Below are 20,478 nucleotides of genomic sequence, written 5' to 3'. Positions count from 1 at the left end.
TACATGGAAGGAAATAACAGGAGAGAAATTCAGAGTGTGATAAAGGAACCGAAATCTGGATTCCCATAATTCAAGTGTATACTGTAAATGCCAAGAATGCTGGGGTGTGTGGGGTAAAGAAGACTGTGTACTCTGCTTTGGAATATCTCTGTCACTTGAGACATCTGTGGTACACCAGGTTCCAGTGAGGAATTTCAGAAACAGATCAGCCAGGCATAGTAGTTTATGTCTGTGGCCTGAGCTCATCTGGGGGGAGAGGGGACAGGGAGGATGGGACGGGGAGCTGATGTGAGTCTAGGAGCTCAAGTCCAGCCTGGGCAACAAAGGAAGACCTTGTCTCGAATGAATAGCAAGCTGACGCTGTATGTGCCTGGCAGTCAATGAGTATAGCTCACTGTGATTTCACTTGGCCGAAAATAATAACGATTTTTTTTCAATCAGAGAACAACCACAGAAGAGACAGAGCGTCACCCTTGCAAGCCAACTCACCTGTGACATTCACCATGAAGTACCAAGTGTCACTGTCTACCGTGCTAGCTGCAGTACAAGCATAGAGGCCGGAGTCTCTAGGTGTGGCTCCTTTTATCTGCAAGTACTCCCCAATAAGCACTGTCCTATTGCTGGGCCCCAAGCGCACCCCATCCTTAGTCCAACTGATCCCCGCGGCATCTTTCAACAGGCAGCGCAACTCTAGCGAGTCCCCGGGGGCGACCGCGTACGATTCTGGTTGGGAGATTTGGTATTTGGTTGGTGGCTCTGCAGAACAGGTGGGAGAGAGAAGACAGAGGCAGATGGGAAGGAGGGAGAGGAGAAAAGGTCCAACAAAGGTCAGTGGAGGCCAGCTCTTTCCCAGGAGACACTGTTCTTGTTGTACAAATGGCCTCAGGAGGCATCCAGCTCTCACCACACCCCCGAAGCCGGGAAGCAGCCCCCACTCAGACTTAACTGACAGCCCTGGAAACCACGGCCACAGACGCAGCCAGCAGAAGCTATCCTGTGTTGGTTTGTTTCTACATACTGTATATAGGGCTTTAAAAAAAACAACCGCGCCCAGAGGAGAAGGAGAATCCATGAGAAAAGTTTAAAGGGCATTGCCAAGCTAGTCATTCAACTTGACACTGTGTGTGATAATGCTCGCATGCCTTCTTGCTCTCTCTCTCTCTCTCTCTCTCTCTCTCTTTCTTTCTCTCTCTCTCAGACTGACTTAACGACTTATTTGTGTCTCACTTAGCCTGTTTTTCAATGAGAAAGATCTCAAATTCAAGGGCAAACAGACTCATCTGCAAAACTCTTGGCCGTTTGGAAAGCGGCAACTGTTGGCTTCCTCATTGTTATTAGCTCTCAGGGTCTCATCAGTACTGAGCTGGCTCTGTCCTGGGTGAGCTGGGAGACGGACGCTGTCTTTCTCAAAATGACAGATGCCTGGTGCTTTTAACATCAAAGGAGAGAAAAGGAGTGGATCCGTGACAACGAATGACTTTTGTAAATCAGCTTTTGGATAAGGATACTACCTACATTGTCCACCCCTCGTGCTATTGGCAAAGCCAGATCCATCCTGTCCCAGTCCCTGGCCTCTTCAGCCTCCTCTTTTCTATGAATACATCGTCCTCCCTCCCACTCCTATTTAACCCAGCTCCTCTGATGCCCAGATTAATCATGGCCCTCCATGATACACCACCCCATATCAGTCACCTGGCTGGATATAAAAGAGGTCTCTCCCACTCTAAAGTCCGTCTGCCTGCCCCCAAAAACTATCGGAGTAGACACATTGCCTACGAATGTCCTGACTTTCTGAGGAAACCTTCAAATCCCAGACGGAAACTCAATTCTGATAGATCGTCATGCCCCATTCCCATCTCCACCTTGGGGCACCTTTGACATACACAGAGAAGGCAGCCATATTGAAGACCAACACAGTCCTCAAAGAAGTAGGGTGGGGTGAGACCACTGGCCTTCCTCAGGGCCAGAGTGACCCTGAGGGTCCATGAAGTGAGCTTTCTTGCTCTCCATGAGATCTGTGAGTGGTACCCAGGGTCCCAAGCCCAGAAAAACACAATGCTTTCCGTCCACTCTGGGACAATTCCAGATCTGGGTAGCAACATCACAAGGCACTTATTCTTCCCAGAGCCCACTCAAAAGAACAAATCTCCCACATGACTAAAATGCAGTCCATTCATGCCTTAGTCTCACTATTTAATAAACATCTGGTCCAAGAAATAGCAGCAGTGCGGCAGCGGCCAACGCAAGGGGCCCGAGGCTTTTCACGGGGAATCCCCTCCAAATGCATGCGAGCCAAGAGGGGCACAGGCATTAAACAGCGCGTGAATACAGAGAGGGAAACCCACCTGAGGAAGGGAACAGGAGTTGATGAAAGATAGAACACCCCCCAAACACACACACACACAAATGGGGGCAGGGGAGCAGAAAGCAAGCCCCAATTGACAGCCAGGTAAGGTTTCCAAGGCTTGCTTCTCTCACTCACCCACTGTTTGGTGAACACCTATCACAGGCCAAGGTTTGTTCTGTATGGTCAGGAAGCGGCAGGAGACAAAGTGGAGTTCCCGCCCTGGTGGACCTTGTTTGCAAATGAAAGCAAACAGAAAATTCACAGAAAACATGAAGGGTATGAGGTGGTCTTAGGGGGAGGTACCTGGTAGCAGTCCACATGGAGATGGTGGGTGAAGGCTCCGTGGGCTGCCTGCAGAAGCCAGCAGAGCATGGCCCCAGGGCCAAGCCAGCCACTTGCTTTGGTAAACAAAGACTTCTCCAAACAGTGCTGTACCCCTTCGGGTGTGTATTGTCTGGGACTGCTTTTGTATTACAAGGGCAGACTGGAGGAGTCGTTGCAAAAGAGATCTCCTGGCCTGCAAGCCCCAAGCATCCACAGGGTTGCCCTCACAGAAGGTGTTCCAGCTTCTGCTGCTGGAGGTGATGGGAGAAGCAGCCACCCTGTGTGCTGACAGGGAACACACAAAGCCAAGCTTGAAAGCTGTTGAGAGTTCCGTTGGAAGGTTCTCAGGTCAGGTCTCAGGCCTGCTTAAACCAAGAGACAGCTGAACTGAGCAGCTAACAGAATGAGGGAGAGGCGGGTCTGGCAAGATGGCTCAGAGGATGAAGGCATGCTTGCCTCAAGCCAAGACTGGTCCTCAATACCCATGAAAAAGTGGAAAGAGAGGAGAAAACTGACTCCACAGAACTGCACTCTGAACTCCATATACACAACCTGGCACAGGTGCCCATGCATCATACACACTCAACAATAATGACAATAACAACAACAACAACAAGTAAAATAAAGGGTTTATAGTTTTTTAAGAGCAAGGAGGAGAAATATGGAGAGAAAGAGGGGTTAAATTTGACCCCAACTCTCATACCATCTGCCCCTCTAGTCCCAGCATCTCTGAATGAAAGATTCTAACAACATTAGAAAATAAAAGGTCTTAAAGGCTACCCTAGCCACTGAGAAGCCCTTCCTCCACAAAGGCTCACCACGCTGGATAAATTTGACCATCCTGCACCACCATTTCTAGCTCTGCTATGGGAAACGTGGGATGAGGGGGGCTCTCAGGTAGGGCAGAACACTGATGTTTAGTGAAAGGGCCATGCCCGGGGTGCAGGAGGACACCTGAGTCCATTTCCTCTCTGCCCTGCAGAGCCTCTCGGCCACAGGGCCCCCAGGATACAAGAATATCCAGGCACTGTATGGAAGGCACCGAGGAGCCACCCACTGTGAATTTGATGGTGCAGCCACAACCCGCGAGCTGATGTCAGTTATCACACTGGTCTTCTAACGCTGAAGGTATTCGCCAAGACTGCACTATGCTATGTTCAGAGAGGAAGGCGGAAACCACTGGGTTTTATCTCAAGACTTCATGGATGGGCTCACATCTCAGTGAATGGGAGGGGGGGGGGGGACAGCCTCTCATGCTCAAAATAGGATCTGATTTCTAGTGGGATCTCTCTAGCTTCCCCGGAAGATGATTGACTTCTGAGATAGTAAAAAAAGTATCGTCTGCAAACACATAAGAAAGATAAGTATCTATGAAATCAAGGCATTCTAACGTCAAGGCCTCCTCCAAGGCAACTGCCTTGGATAAGGCAGAAAGCACAACTCCTCCTGCCTCTGCAATGGCCTTTTCACAAGAAGACGCACTTAGGGGGCGGCAGTATCGGTAGTTAGCCATGCTACCTCCTCCTCGGGTATCCTAACAAGGAGGGAGGATGGGTGAATAAAAGCAAAAGAGAGGGGGAAAGAGAAGGAGAAGGTCAAACACTGCAGAGGGAGGGAAGAGATAATAGAGAAGGACACTATCATAATAGGGAGATGGGTAGAGACATAATAAAGAGGGAGAAAAGCTAAACCCATGGCATCCCAGGCCATCCAATGTTCCCAGTGATCCAGGTGGTAGGTCCCCGCAAATGGAACACATATGACATGCATCATGGACCAGGGTACTAAGAACATGGGACCCAAGAGGCATCCTGGGAAGAAGCCATCCTGCTCCTGCCTGACCCTGGAGACTCATTTGAGAGCAGAAGTCTTCTCTTCTGTGCCCAAATCCTTCAGGGAGCGTCAGGGCTGGCTACTCACACAACACTTGCTTCCTAGAGTCCTGCAGTATTACCTAACTCTACGCCATAATCACCTCACAAGAGGCCGAGACCCCAAAGACACCGCGCTTACCACCCTCCACCTGACTTTCCCACTCAGGCGGCCTTCTGACACAGGCCGCTCCTTGCCTGACTCGGCCAAGCTGCTCTGTGTAACACGTGACAATTGACATAGGGCAAGGAACTCCCTGGGAAATCCAAACAGTCCCTTTTATAGCAATATCAACATTTCCTGGACTCAACATTTCTGATGCCATGCATGGCTTACCGCTCATTCCCTTCTCCTCAGAGCACTCCCTTCCAAGCTCCCTCCTCTGCACGCTCCACAGCACAATGGGCAGAAAGTTCCAGAAGCTACTTCTCTTGACAGCAAATGCTCTTTCGGAAGTTTCCACAGACAGAAAGTGTGCTCTCATACAGTTTTCATAATTAAATGGAAACTTGGAAAGACACACAGGAGCTAGGCCATACATTGTCATCGTTACCCAAACTCTCTGAGCAAACAAGGTGACATGTGTACTTTCTGGGAGGGACCCACTCAGCTGTTTCTACCTGCTACAAACACCACAGTGGCTGGAGGCTTTCTCCTGTGTTTCTGCCACAGCCCTAACCTCTTGAGACACGCCAGCAGTGAGCTGGGTAGTAAGTACGTGTGTTTTCAGTGAGTTGACTACTCTCATAGTCGGGGGGAGGGGGGTAAAAAGAAGGTTCTTCACGGCATCAAAAATCAATAATGAAAATATCAACAGTGTTGGGGCACGGTGGTACTGGGTGAGCATGTAAGAGGTTGGGTTAGGAGAGTTGTACAGTCAAAACCTATATTGGCTTCAGAGTGAGTTCAAGGTCTACCTAGGCTACAGAATGTGTTCACAGCCAGCAAAAAAGCACATCTATGCCCCTCACCCTGGCACGAGCCTCCTTCCTGTGCAAGACACCCCTCAAGTCACTATGCCTTGGAAGGCAACAGGGGTTTCGAAATAAGGGGCTTCTGACTCAGGTGAAAGGAAACTGAGGTAGAATCTTCTTAATCCCCCAAGTCCTTCTGCAGAACCAGGTAGGTCATGTCCTCTGGGTGGGAACTACCTGGATGTCACCAATGGCAACTTGTGTTTACCCTCCTATAACTGAGCAGAGTGGGTTGACTTGCTGCGTGTGAGCCACGGTAGGAAGGGACCCTGCAGGGAGTAGATGAGGCTGGAAATGAGGAACCTCACAGGACATGGATGGACTTCTCCCTCAGCACCAACAGGGTGGTCGTCTTGAGGCTCCCAAACAGCTAGGGCGGCTAGAAACGAGAAGCTGCTTCAGGTAATGCTTTCTGTTGCCAAGCCAGCGATAGCAGCACTTCAGACTGTCACTTTTTATAATGTTTGCCTATAAACTTTTCCCGTGTGGTTTCTGAAATGGCGCCCAAGTGCAAACAGAGAACAGATGGGAGCCCAAGTCCTGCCTTGGCCAATCATCTCCTGCAGAAGGCATGGCAGATTCTCACCGCTCAGGGAGGAGGAGACACCTCTGCAGACTGCCTCTGGGACAACTAACCACACCATATTTCACACACCAAGCCACTTCTAGGGTGTCCTCAGGGCAACTCCACTTCCAGAGACTAGATCGGAGTTAATGATACAGCGGGTACCCCAAGCAGCCTCAACTTTGGGATCAGGGTATCTGATCCCAAAACACATTCCTCTAGAAGGGAGAGAAAAGGAGATTGGAACAGATTCACCTTGAAGAGGAAAAGGGGGAGATGGGGAGAAAAGGGTAGAGGGGATGCAGGGGAAAGGGGTGGAGGTGGAGAACAGGCGGTCACATAGGCGTGTCCTGTCAGGGGACTGGGCTGCCCAGCTCAACTGTCCCCAGCCACCTTCCGGCACCTCTCTAGACCATCAGGGCAGCACAAGAACACTGCGGCAGAGGACAATAACATGGCCCGGTGCTCTCCCAGACCGCGCCATCCAGTACAAGACAAATAAACACCACAGACACAGGACGGCCAAAAGACTTGACTGAGAATGGGAATCAAGCTGCCAAATGTCACTGCAAAGTCACAGGACACCAGGTTTGTGACAGGCGAGTAGCAGTGAGTTGGCCCACTCTGCCCTCCAGACCACAAAGATGCCCTGTAGTGCCCTCCCCACCGTCCTGGTGAGTTGTGTTCACTGGTCACAGAACAGTGTACGGAACCTGAAATGTTCTTTGTAACTGCAAGTCAAAGCCAAAGGCGTCCAGAAAGCAGGGCAGGTGACACCAGGCATGCCCACCTAGGTTTTTAGAAGCCTATGACATGTGGCAGCATTGGGACCTTGGAGGAGCCCCATCTGTACATTTTTTTTTGCAAGGTATGGTTAGCATGGAGCTGGCACCAGAGTTCAATATAAGGGCAAAGGTCCTTAGGTGGAGTCAGAAAGAACCAGCCTGGAGGCCTGTCCTTAGACACAAAGGTGACAGACATCTCAGAGCTGGCTCTGCAGCTCCTGTTGGTTCAGAGCGTCCCCTTGACAAGAACCAACTTGCAAATCCTTATATCAAACTCAGGCCTTATAAGGCCTTGGTACAATTCATTCTTAAAGAGAGGAGGGGGTCAACATCCACATAGGACCAAGATGGAAGTTCTCTACATAAAGAAATATTGTTGCATAAAAAATGGGGGGAGGGGAGGAAAGACATGTAAAGGCTGGGGAGAGGAGAAAGGTGAACGGGCTGCCGAGGCTTTCTGTTTACAACCGATAGCTGGAGTGCCTATTCAGACACACGCTGGGACTGCAAACGCCTTGTGTCGTGTCTGCGTCACCCCCACTAATAGCTACCTCAGCCACGGTAGCCTGACAGCCCCAGAAACTCTGGGCCAGCTCAAGCGGCCCCATCTGAGAGGACCAGTAAGCAGTAAATGCTTCCAATATGGGAGCTATTACACATGACGTATTGAGGCACGCCCCTGGTAATTTAGGTTTGGCTTTGAGAAACAGGGTGAGCGGCCCTCTGTGTTTGAAAGAAATTATGCTAAGCCCAGGAGAAAATGAAAATATAAAAGGGGCAGAGGAGACTAAGAAGGCCCTTGCCGGAGACTGAGTCACTGTGCCGCCCAATACCTGGACCCCTTCTCCGTCTGCAGCCCCTCCCCTACCCCACGCTAACATGTGATGATACTGTCCACGTGACAAAGAGACGATTTCACTCCTGGTCACAACATATGTGCTCAATTCATTCATTGACACGAGTTGAAATTCCCACTGGGCTATGGGTAGAAATCAAACCAGCGCAGTCCACACAAATCCCCTAGCTATTGATGCTTTGCTTGAGCAAGAACTGCAAAATGGAGCCTTTTGTTCAGAGAGTATATCCCAAGGAACTCGGCCATGGGATTCCACAGCACCCAGGAAGTAGAAACTGGCATTACAAGTTATGTCAAAGCATTTAGAGCTGGTGGCTCAACGGTACAAAGAGGAGTCTGTATCCAATCTGGCTAGCCAGACCCAGGTCCCCTGCGTCCCAAAAGCACACTTGCAGAGAAAGCGCGGGCTCCCTAAGGTCTGCAGGACTCCTTGGGACGTGTTGTTCTGGAAACCTTGCCACCTAGGGCTGTATCCACAGACAAATGCCACCAGGCAACATTGGTGAATCTCAGCTGTGGGAGCAGGCATATACTTGCTGTAGCTACATGAAGGAATGGGGGTAAGGAGGTCTAACAAGGCAAAGGCCTGAATGGAATATATCTACTCTACAGTGCACAGTCTTAAGGTCTACTGACTTGTCTCTCTGGAAAATTAATTTACAACATTTCCCGGGTCCCACATTCCTTCCTCCCTCCTCCCCTCATTCATCCAGAGGGTATACTGTCCCCTGTCCCCAAACTGCCACTGCACCAGAAAGGCTCCTATGCAGCTTTCAAAATCCAACCCAAATGTCACCTCTATGAGATTTCCTGATTCCTACTATGACAAATGCCATTACCCGTCTCCATGATGTCACAACCTTTGTTTTATCCATGTAGTATGCGCAACAGGCAAATGCATTCACCCCTTACCCAATAGTCTCCTGGAGAGATTCTGAGAAGATGGGAGGAGGGGAAACAAATGCAAGGACCTTTGTTTATCCTGCATAAGGACCATCTTCCAGGGTCAACCTCTCAGAGGAGGATAGCACTGCCAGTTCAGAAACCTTTTGTACCAGACCAGGGGCCTGCCGCTGTCAAGAATGAACGTGGTCACCTAGAACAGCACCCTGCGGCCGAGACACCAGCAAGGCCAGCTGCTGGCAAAAGGCAGCACACAGGGAGTCCAAGGGAAGTCCCTCCCACACCCTGATGTAAGGAGCACACTGAGAGAGAAAGTACTCTCTGTATGGGACGGCAAGCACTCTACCTGCAGCCCTGCCTGCACTGGCCAGGGGCCACCTGGGGCTTGGGTGCATGGGTCACAACCTGATTGTAGCAGGTCAGCCGACGAATCAGCTGAGGATTTACGCAGCCCCGTGGGAATATCCACTTGCATTCCTCTGATTCCAAACCAGGGTTTTCTCTCGAACGAACAAATCTGTCATCTCTTACGTATGCTGCTTCCCTGCATGGGAATTCCTGCAAGGTTCTCAAGTGGAACTAAACATCTGAAGGTCTTGGGAGGTTTCTCCTCTCCCAGCCCACGTCTCATACCCGCTAGTGGGCCAAAGACATACAGTCTACTGTACCTTCGGGGGCTGCGGAGGGGATGGCTCAGTAGGTAAGGTGTTAACTTTGCAAGTATGACTTTGATTCCCCAAAATCCACATGTAACAAAAAAAAAAAAAAAAAAAAAAACTAGTTTAGTGAGAGGGCAAAGACGACAGATACATCTATCTTAGCCTATATGGTGAATTTCAGGTCAGTAAAGGACCCTGTCACTAAAACCAAGGTGGACAATATCAACAATACCAGAGGAAAAGCAACTGAGGTCACCTTCTAACCTGCACACAAACGCAAAACATACATGTGCTTGTACACACACACACACACACACACACATACACACACACACCCCTACTATTCATCCATTCAATGAATACGCACACCAGGTCACAACCTGTAGGAAGTCCCTACAGCCAAAGACGCCAGCAGGCTGTTATCATAGCCGCCCAGATGCTAGGGATGAGGCCTCCCGACACCAGACAGGCGACAGGCACAAGAATCATGGTGCCTAAGCTTGAGGGCCTGCTAGTGATGAGCTGGGGTAATTGGCAGGTGTTCCCCAGGCGGAACTACATTCCAGAGGCCAGTTCACTGGGACCTCATGTTGCCTGTGGCTCTTTCGAAGCTGCACCTGGAACAAGCTTGCCTCTCTGACTCTGAGATAAACATCCAATAAGTGGTATCCACTCAAGTGGAGATATTTGCCCTCTAATTCCCTTAAGGGGCAGATCGATGCCCAAATCCTATGTGACATTTTCCCTGTACAGAGCAGGGCCTCCCTCCTCCGCCCGGTAAGTACTTTCTGAATAAAAGAATAGTTTTTAAAGTGGCCTGGCTACAAAAAGCAGGGTTAAGAGTTAGCCCTAGAGGGCAGGCTGCCTCTGGCTTCTTTGACTCCAGACCTTTGGGGGGCGGTGGCGGGATATTGTTCAGCTCGTTTATTTAAAGGGCTTGGCCTTTCTTTTCCCAGCAGGACCCTAGTTACAACACCATTCAGAGGCTGCAGATGTGTCCCCAGGACCAGTCCCCTCTGCAGCATCCCAGCAAATTCAGACGAAGGGCCAGCAGCTGGAGGCTGAGAAACAGATGGCCTTCTTTCTTGGGATGGGTTTGATCCTTTGCTGGGGCTCAGCTAGCTGGGGCCTGCATGGAAGCCGGAGGAGTCGCCGGGCTGCAGGACCGAGAAAGGCAGGCCAGAGCCTTAAGGATCCCTTTTCTGCAGTGTTTTGTAGCAAAACGCAAGGCTCTGGGGAGTCTATCCAAGAGGGCTGAAACCCACATTTGCTTGAAGTTGCTAATTAAGATGGCACCACCATGGTTAACCTTTCTCTCCTGCCTTACTGACCTCAAATTTGCCTGGAGGGGAGGCTTTCAGAAAGCAAACAAATCTGAAGAGTGGCTACCTTCGGGATTCACCACTGAGTCTAGGAGATCCGGGCAAGGCGCCCAAACACTGTGGCTTCCTGAGGACAACGTGTGTCACTGTGCCAGGCAAGGAAGGAACCGTCAACCACTCTGCCCACGATCAGCAGGGCTTTCCTGGCCTCCATGATGACTGGGCAAGAAACCAATCAGAGAGATGAAGTGCCAGGAAATGGACATCAAGGAGCAAACAAAATAACCCAGCTGTGGCACGGTCCAGCCTCCTTAGACTGGCCACCCCTTCGAGGGGAAACACCTTCCCACAGCAAAGATAAGATGGGGACTGGACGTAGTGGTTCACGCACTTGTAATCCCAGCCCTCAGGAGGTGGGGACAGGAGAATCAGAACTTCAAGGGCATTCTCAGCTGCATAGCTCAAGGGTTACATGAGACCCTAGCTCAACCAATTAACCAAGAAGTCGGGGAAACTGACTCCAAGGTTATTAATTACCCTGAGCCTGGAAAGGCACATCTATAGCATCATCTCCCTGCCGGCTTGGGAGGCGGCCACTGAACTCAAGGACTGTGTAGTTCTGAGGGAAAGCTGCCTCGCTTCCTTCATGTCAACAGTGACCATGCCTCACTTCCGACCTGCAGCCCTGAGCATCCCCAACTCACTGCACAGTGACATCTGTGTCCTGGCCAGTGCAACTCATCTCCACACCTGTCTGGGACCAGAGTGCACTATTTTTTTTCAAGCCCCACCAAAGTGAACTTTGCTTGCTTTAAAAAAAAAAAAAAAAACAAGCTTCATTTCCTGGCTTCTTCTGCCCCTAGGGACACCCTTCTCGGCCAAAGTTGGAGGAGGAGTGGGTGTCTTGGCTTCCAGCCTTGAGTTCTTGGAATTTTTTTTCTTTTTTTTTCCCTTGGGGGAGAGGAGGAGAGGCAGAAGGTGGATAAAAGAGTGGGGAGTCCCTAACCTCTGTGACATTGAAAGGGCCCCCACACCTATCATTTCCATAACCACAGGCGGAAGGAGTCCCGGAAGTCTTGTGCAGGTGGGCCTTTGATTTCCCACCTGGTTGCAGGGCAGAAATGCCTGGAAGAAAAGATGGAGATGCTAGCAGGATGGCAACCCAACCAAGCTAAGGTTTGGCGGGATCTGAAGCAGACCTTCAGGGTACAGGGGGCAAGGAAAATCTGGGGGTGACTGAGGAGCAAATGAGCAAGAGCAGGAATGTCCTTCCTGTCCCGAGTCCATTAATTCAGCGTAAGTCACCATCCAGGACTCTGTGCAGTCTTCCACTGGACTGGTCCCCCCAGCAGCAGAGGGTAAACCTCTAATCAATTTCCTACATTATCACCAGAGGCCATTACAGAAGAATCATAGACTGTAATTGGTGGAAACTTTTCACTGCCTGAAACTCTTCTCAGAATGACTTAAGAAGGAGTGTGGGTCTTGAAGCAGAACCAGAATCCGCTAACCAGTCCTTGAAGTTTAAAGTTCAAAGTAGGGGGTAAGGACGAAAACAAGAGGGGTGCCCAGCACTCCACCAAATTGCCTCTTGCTGAGGAAGGAGGAATCAGCTGTGAAATCCATCTTCCACCAATACATTCACCTAAAGCCTAGGTACGTACTCACTGTGAAGTTGTCCAGAAATCACAGTATCTCCGAGAACTGCAATGATTTTATTCACGAAGTGGGATGCCTGGCGTCTGCTTGTTTAGTGGAAAAGGACAAGATGTCAAGGTACCTAGTACATCTGGGACACCACGGGTACTTAATAAATGCCAGGCTTCTCCCATCATCGTCACCTTCACCATGATAATGGCAAGGAACGAAGAACATGACCTCATCCATCCTCATGGCAACCATCATTATCCCAAGAACGGAGCTGAAGTGGCGTGATCTCACCCTGAACCTGGGACCTCGTGGACCCTGCTAGAGGAGCCACACAGATCACTGCTCAGTTCCGTCACCACTCTAGATCCCATTGCAGTCAGACTGGAAGCCTGGTACCTAGCCACTCTAGCAGGCTGCTGGAGGAAGACATCACAGGAGATGGTGGCAAAAGGCAATCACCACCTGCTCTGGGGGCAGGCTCTTCGCTGGCCTGGACAGAGCGAACACACTACAGCACACCCATCCAAGCCCACAACAACCTCTCCACCATCCTTCGCTGGGCCTATAAGGATCCTTTAGAAACCTCATACCGAAGACTCTCCTGCCAGAATACAGCATGCCTCATGGCGTGTTCTCACTATGTACTGTGAGGCTACAATTGACTTTCTTAAAAAAGAAAGAAAAAAATATCAACCTCAAACACTTGAATTGGAAGCAGCAGAAGGGTCACATGTCTAAACTCCAGGGGGCTCATAAAAGTCCAAGAGGGCAAAAGGAGTAGGCTAGAGGAAGGTCTAACGTTCTTTTCTATTTAAATGTCTGTAAATTCACCATTTATCATTATAGATTACAAGGCAGGCATCTTACGAGGTCTTTGAAATATGGGTTCTATTTACTTTGACGGAGGGTGTGGGGTGGGAAGAAACCAGGGCTTGCCGAGCACCTGCGCCAAGCCAGGAACTGCAGTCCAGTTTGCACCCAATCTGCACAATTTAGAGAGATATTATCTTGGTGTTTCAGAGGGGTTATCTCTCTTGACTGAGGTCAAGAAGATAGTAGAGACATTCAAACTCAGCTCCCAAGGGCAATTTCCTCTAAGAATACACCTCCAGAAAGCAGGTCACACACTATTCAAACCAGCCCCCCTTGGCTCTATTGAAAATTCTAAGAGTCAAATGTTGAATCAGGACTCCTTGGTCTTTAATCTGAGCATTTCTCCATACAGGTCATATATCCCGCGGTGTGCCTGCTACAGCTACAACCAGTTAAACAACAGTCTTAGTGGAAAATCCACAGGCCTGGGGAGGAGCAGGAAAGAGGCGCCCTGAAGGAAGCCACAGGACTCTAGGGCTAGCCAACTGTCAACTCTCGACGTGAACCTGAAGGGTGTCCAAAGAGAATAAGTTTTACAAAGCTCTCCGGCCAGAGATCTCATCAGTACCAGACACAACAAGTCGGCCATTTCCAGGGTCTAGTTACCTTTAAAGTGTGGTCCCACGTGGGAAAGAATAGTGTTTGTAAACTATCAGGTGTAACAACAGCCTACTGTGTAATAAAAGAGAAATTCCAGGGTTAGGAAACAATCATGGAATTTATGAGTTTATTTAGCTAGCGCTCAGGATTGAGATGTTTCGGGAAAGGTACTACATAAATAACAGGAATAAACATGCCAGCCTGGTTCTCACTCCCGAATCTATGGGCACTCCCCTTAGGAGCTACTTTTAACATCCCCATAAAACATGCTCACCATAGCTTGAAACTCTGTGTGCACATTCTGTCCAGAAAGGACTTGGGCTTCATGCTTCTTTAGTTGGATAAGAAATTAAAGGAGAGGATATGTTGGGGTTGGAGAGATGGCTCAGGGTTTGGGAGCACTGACTGCTCTTCTAGAGGACCAGGGTTCAATTCCCAGCACCCACATGGCAGCTCACAACTGTCTGTAACTCCAGCTCCAGGGGATCTGACACCTTCACACCAACACACATAAAATTGTTTAAAAAGCTGGGCGGCGGTGGCGCACGCCTTTAATCCCAGCACTCGGGAGGCAGAGGCAGGCGGATCTCTGTGAGTTCGAGACCAGCCTGGTCTACAAGAACTAGTTCCAGGACAGGCTCCAAAACCACAGAGAAAGCCTGTCTCGAAAAACCAAAAAAAAAAAAAAAAAAAAAAAATTGTTTAAAAAAAATAAATAAAAGAGAGGGTATGTGACAGCTTAGCTCCCTGACTTGGTGCAGACAAAGGCAAGCAGTGGATTTTCTTCTATGCTTGTAATGTTAAAAAAGCCCACAAAGAACATCGTTACTTATAGTGGCCACAAGCGAGCGGGCAACACATTCCAGATTTAATCACAGGGCTGAAGACATGGCTCAGTGATGAAGACCATTGGTTCTATTTTCAGAACCCACATGGCAACCCATAACCATCTGGAACTCAAGTTCTAGAGGACTGGATGTCCTCTTCTGGCCTCGACAAGCAGCAGACACATACATGGTACATATACATACATGCAGGCAAAACACTTATGCACATAAAAATAAATACACCGTAAAAAAAATAGTGCAAGTTTTCCAAACTTACTGAAAATTAAGACACAAGCTCCTCAAGGATGACAGACGACTGGGCCTGGAAGCTGAGACAGAGGACTGATAATTCTAGGCCAACCTGGGCCACAGGGCAAATTCCAGGCCAGTCTGGGTTAGTAGTGAGATCCTCTCTCAAAAAACAAACCATCAGTACAAAAGAACAATCACAGTTTATCCTGATGGTTGAATACACTTTTGCAAAAACAAAACTCCAAGCTTTCTCCAATTGTGTGTGTGTGTGTGTGTGTGTGTGTGTGTGTGTGTGACAGGGTTTCTCTGTGTAGCCCTGGCTGTCCTGGAAATCACTCTGTAGACCAGGCTGGCCTCATACTCAGAGATCCGCCTGCCTCTGCCTCCCGAGTGAGTTGAAGCCACTACCACCTGGCTCATCAACTGTATATGAAGAGACCACTACTGAAGCTTTGGCCACCACTCATGGGTTTTGCTAACAGTAAGGGCAAGGGAAACACGTGTGGAAAAAGGGCACGTGCAAGCAGCGGTATGTCAGAGGCATCCGATCCCCCTGGAGCTGGAGATAAAGACAATTAAGAGCAATCCCCTGTGGGTGTTGGGGACCCAACATTGGTCCTCTGCAAAAGCAGGAAGTGCTCTTAATCATGGAGTCATCGTCTCAGCCCCTACAGGGACATTTCTCCACAGGAAACCCATTAATTATCTGTAAAACAGCCTGCAGCGCCCCCTCCCCCAAAATAACTCCTGAGCTTCTGACCAAGCCAAGAGACCCTGCTAGATCCAACTTGCCAGCGATTCGATCAGAAATGGGAAAGAGAAAGGCAGACCCTGATGAGAGGGACTTGGCTGTCTGTGGAAGTAGCCAAGGGCTACTGCATGCCCTTCACAGAGAATGTGAATGCTAAACATCCCCTTCCTGTTTAAACACCCCAGTTATTTCATAACCATGTAATTATTCATTAAATCTGATATTGGAATGCCTGGTTATTTGAATTCTCACCATCCACAGAAACAAACAAACAAACAGAACCAACTTTGAAAGATCTTGGAGCAGAAGAGATGGCTCAATGGTTATAGAAACATTGCCACCCTGGCAGAGGGCTTACATCACCTCCAGACCCAACTCCAGGGCATCCGAAACCTCGGGCTCCACGGGCACCTATACTCATGCACACACACCCACACAGAAATACACATACGGGCATTCAATCCAAACAATTACAAAGTAAATCTTGAAACTACAACAACCACAGATCTTTAGTGCTGGCTGGGAAGTAGAGGCGGGAGGCTATTTTTTTTTTTTTAAAGTAGATGATCAATCTTTTAACTACTGAAATAAATAAACAGCACAGACAGACAGACAGACACACACACACACACACAAAGCCTTGCTCTATTTGGATCAGCGGAAGCCAGCAAGAAAAAGTTATATAAATGCCAATTTTCTAGGCTTGCCAGATTTTTGCTCCAGAAGTAATATTAAACACAGTTCTTTGTCCACGCATTGTGAAATACGTTATATACTAATGAAGAATGTGTACTCCTTTGTATGTTTAACAGCATGTGCCTGCATTTGCTTTAATTGACCAAGAATAAGCCCTTGTTCCTCGGCGAGCTATCAAGTTACAGTCAACTCTTAAATATTCACACTCATACTGAGGAAGAAAAATGCAGAGAATAGGAAACACAAGACTTATTTTAAATCAGCCACTTGCACCACGCCGATACCTCTTTTTCTCTTCTCTGAGCTAGCAATCAAATGTGGAGGGCTGAGACCACAGCACATAGGGTACTCTCGGGCGAAGACTTACCCTACCCTGGGAAAATCTGACTTAAACTGGTCCCTCACACTCAAAATCTCTGCTCACCTGAATCCAGGGCAGCATGGCCCTCACCCCTACACCCCAGAAGACTGCTCCAGAACTAGTGGTTTCTTTTCAAGGCATGCAAATTACTCCCCCCCACCCCCACCCCGGGTTGTCCCTTTGCAAAATTTCACTTTGCAGAGAGGGTGGGAAAGTAATTAAGGGTTTGGGGTTGGAAAAGCCCTTTTATTTTAGCTCCTACTGGGCTGGGGGTAAACAGATTCCCTTAATGTCAACAATGACTTAATTAACCAGAGCAGGTGACAATGTCAGGGAGAATCTGGAAGTAAGGACCAGACTGGCAGTAATCAAGCTTGACCACACTGGAAAAATTCAGACTATGAATCAACAGAACAGGTCTTAGAATCAGGACCACCCCTCCCCGAACAGCAACTGTGGGCACTATTGTCCTTCGTCACAATGAGTGACCAGCTGGATACAATCATTTCTATTCTAAAACGCTGAGTAAAATCTTACGGAGATTATTTTCTTCTTAGGTCAACTGACTTGACCCAACCCTGCTGCTGCCACTTGAGAAAGTGTCCAGAGACACGCGGGACAGGATGGGCTAGGGGATGATGACATACATTACATGATTAAATATACTACACAGAACTCCATAACTGGACATAACATTTCCCTAAAGCGTCAAAAAAAGAGGGGGTCCTTAAAAAGGGGATCAGGGGCTCTTTCTAGAAACTTACCAATTTTATATTTCTCTGGCCCAAGAGACATCTAAACTGAACTTCCAAATTAATAAGCCAAAGTCTTCCATTGGTAAAGCTTCAGATGATCAAAGGCAAACCTAGTGTTAGCTAAACTTCTAGTTGCACTAGAAGACAACTGCTTGAAGGGATACACACCCACACATTCCATTCGGGGTGGGGAGTCCCTGGAGCCTAGCTAGCATGGATGGTCTCCTCTATCTCGATTACCTTCTAATCACCTGGATGCCAGTGGCAACACTGATCAGATAGACAAGGAGAGAGCACCAACCCTGCAGAGATCCAGCACAGCGGCCTCCTCCCAGAGGCACCTTCATCTCAAACATAGCTTGCTTGCTGCTGAGAGAACTGGCACCAACTTGTCCCCAGCTTGCTGGGGATGGTGACAGCCATGGCCACCATCAACGCCAGAAGCTGTGCTTTCTGCTCTTTCTGTCCAGATCACTGGTGAAACAGAAACCTCCTGACGAGGTCGTCAGCAGGCATCTGGGGACATTACTGTTCAGTGACTACTGATAAAGAGAGTCCCCAAACTCATCATGTTGAACCCTCAGCAGTGGACAGGGAAACTGAGACCCTGAGATTTCTCTGCTTTATCCAAGCCTGTTCCGGGGAAGCTCCACCTCCTAGAGCAATTTTTCTCTCTTCCTTTTTCTTTCCTTAGCATCTCCCAACTCTGGACATGACTCGAAATTCATGCAAACTCTGACTCTAGCGAAGTGTACCCAAGGGCATTGGCAACGTGTGATCTACAACTTCTGGGACTTCACAGCCTTCCTCCCTAGCCCTGCGTGCACCTACAGGTCCCCAGGTAGTGGGATCTGCATTCAACAATGTTCACATTGTTAGGTATCAGTTCTTACACAAAGGGCCATTTGGGGGACTCCATCACACTGCCCTTCCTTCCTCGCCCCCACCTGTCTTCTCCCTGCACGTCCACACACATCTCGTAGCCTTCCTTAGGTAATGAGACGCAGCCCAGGAAACCCTCCAAGACCATGTTATAACCGGGCACTGAAATCAACTCATAGCAACACTGCCCCGAGAGTCCAAATGAAAAACGACAATTCCTTTCCTAACTGGGGCTGTTTCTGAAGCCCACGCTGTAGGAAATCCCAGCTCAGCTTCCTTAGTTTGTGCTGAGCCACACACTCCAGGGAAAACCAGCAATTAGGGGAACATCCATTTTAATTATTAGCAAAATTAAAAGAAGTCCAGGCCCAGACTTTCAGAAACCCAATCCTTTCCCCCTCGCAGCAAGCCCTTTGAAACACATCACTGTTGCAAACCCCACTCTCCCTGATGTCACCGGGTAAGTCATAAAGAGGTGGTTCCAAACACGGGCATGAGGCTCTATGTTGAACAAGCCTCACACGCAACCTTCTACCACATTTCCTCTCTGAAGACGTGACAGGTGCCACGATGTCTCACCTGGTGACTGATAACATTTCCAGGCATCTGCGGGGCCCAACGTCCCCCAGTCTCGGTCACACAAAGCCAGTGACCCATCTCTCCAGCCCCACCTCTCAGATGAGTACACAGCCCTCCTTGTGGACATCCTTGGGGGTTCTGTCCACCCTTACACTGCTCCTCGGGACTCTGATTCGGGGTGCATAAGCACAGCAGCTCAGCCGACCTGCCAGCCAAGCTCCCAGGGCCATGACGGACTCCAAAGCCCAGCCGGCACCAGGTGGGCCCTCGGCAAACACGTTCATTACGTGGCGATGAGAGCTGGGATCTGCAGTGTCACGCTCGGATTACCACTCAAAAAGAAAATAACTCGCCTACCAATATTCCCTCCTGATGACAGATCTCCATGCCGCACCAAGCAGAGAGGCTTGGCTATCGACCACGTCTCTGAAGGCCCGGGAGAAGGACCAGATCTTTGCCCCGCTCAGAATTTCAGCATGTTCTCCTCACAACTTAGCTTTTCCCATTTGCAACCAAGTGTCGAAAGCCAACCGCCAGTGAAGTCTGGCAGTTCCTCGGATGGGGGAGACCCCCTTGCTATATTCCCTTTGGAGTCTTCCTAACATAAAACCTGCCCTTCTGCGATGCTAGACTTAAACACAAAGAGCTTAGCCACAGCTTAAACACCATCCGGCATGGCAAGGTTCTCAGTGCTCAACTTCAGAACCTTCTTTGCTCTTAGACAACGCAAAGAAAACATCAGCTTTCGGAGGCTGCCTGTTTCCTTTAGCCAAAACACAGGCTCTTCTTCCAACCAGAAAGTAACTGCAGGAGGCCTTAGATGACAGTCATCTTGCTAAAAGCACATCCCCTCCAGAGTGCTGTAAAGCATTGGCTGAGAAAGAACTGCCACGGCCTCCCTCACCCAGCACAGAGAACAGAACAAACGAAACCACTCCACTCATGCCTGGGAGCCAAGACCCTCCCTTCTACCCTCTGCTGTGGAAGATGTAGAGAAAGGTCACCCTCCTAAGGCAGCTGGCTGACAAAAAGGCCTTTCCTTTAATGACCACTTCCCCCAGACATAGCCCCAAAACAACTTGAAACCCTATAAAATGGCATGCGGGAACTTACCTTCTGGTTCTAACGTGGTATCCTCAACTAAACTGAAGGAGGGCCGGGCCAGGGACAAGGTTGCCATGGTAACCAAGACCAGGCAGATGAAGTGCCCCCAGCTGACCATGGTCACGGTGCCAATCCCTGGTCCTCTTCCATATCTCCATGTGGACGGCAATCCCATCTGCACACTTCCTCAAGGACCATGGGCTGCCTGCAATGCCTTCAGCCCACAGGGGGCTCAGGAGCCAGAGCGCTGTGGCGGTGGCTTGTGCTCAGGCTGCTGCTGTTGCTGCTGCTGTTGCTGCCGCCGCCGCTGCTACCGCCACTGAAAGAGATTCAGCCAGTTAGTAACTGTCTTTCTCCCGTGCCAACTCGCTTAAACCCAGATGGGATAAAGCCGTGTCTCAGCTATGTGCGCAAACACATCTTTTTCATTATCAACAAAAGCCTGCATCCTCACCTCAGTGTCCCAGGTGTTTCCAGACTGGTCCACAGAGCTTAAGTGGACTAAGCTTTTAAAAAGCTCACTTTTAAGAGACACCGGGAT

The 20,478-nt window shown here is 49.3% G+C and overlaps 1 protein-coding gene across 11 annotated transcripts in view; it reads right to left on the bottom strand.

The window, feature by feature from the left end:
• Window positions 1-20,478, bottom strand: part of Fgfr2 (fibroblast growth factor receptor 2) — a 105,565-nt gene that overhangs the window by 81,102 nt on the left and 3,985 nt on the right. For 5 of the 11 annotated variants that reach the window (XM_041666244.1, XM_041666246.1, XM_041666245.1 and 2 more), the window contains exons 2-3: window positions 19,947-20,256; window positions 490-756 (exon numbers count right to left, since the gene is read on the bottom strand). In XM_041666244.1, coding sequence (XP_041522178.1) covers window positions 490-756; window positions 19,947-20,112 — 433 coding nt within the window. In that variant the 5' untranslated portion in view covers window positions 20,113-20,256. Of the gene's footprint in view, window positions 1-489; window positions 757-4,879; window positions 4,915-19,946; window positions 20,257-20,478 lie in introns of those variants that run through there. The other 6 variants (XM_041666250.1, XM_041666252.1, XM_041666253.1 and 3 more) reach the window with 2 other exon arrangements.

Source organism: Microtus oregoni, unplaced genomic scaffold (genome assembly GCF_018167655.1).
Source record: "Microtus oregoni isolate MIOR12 unplaced genomic scaffold, Mior012 000016F_ref0000370, whole genome shotgun sequence".
NCBI lineage: Eukaryota > Metazoa > Chordata > Mammalia > Rodentia > Cricetidae > Microtus > Microtus oregoni.
The sequence above is the reverse complement of the archived record's forward strand: the minus strand, read 5'-3'. Positions and strand labels throughout refer to the sequence as shown.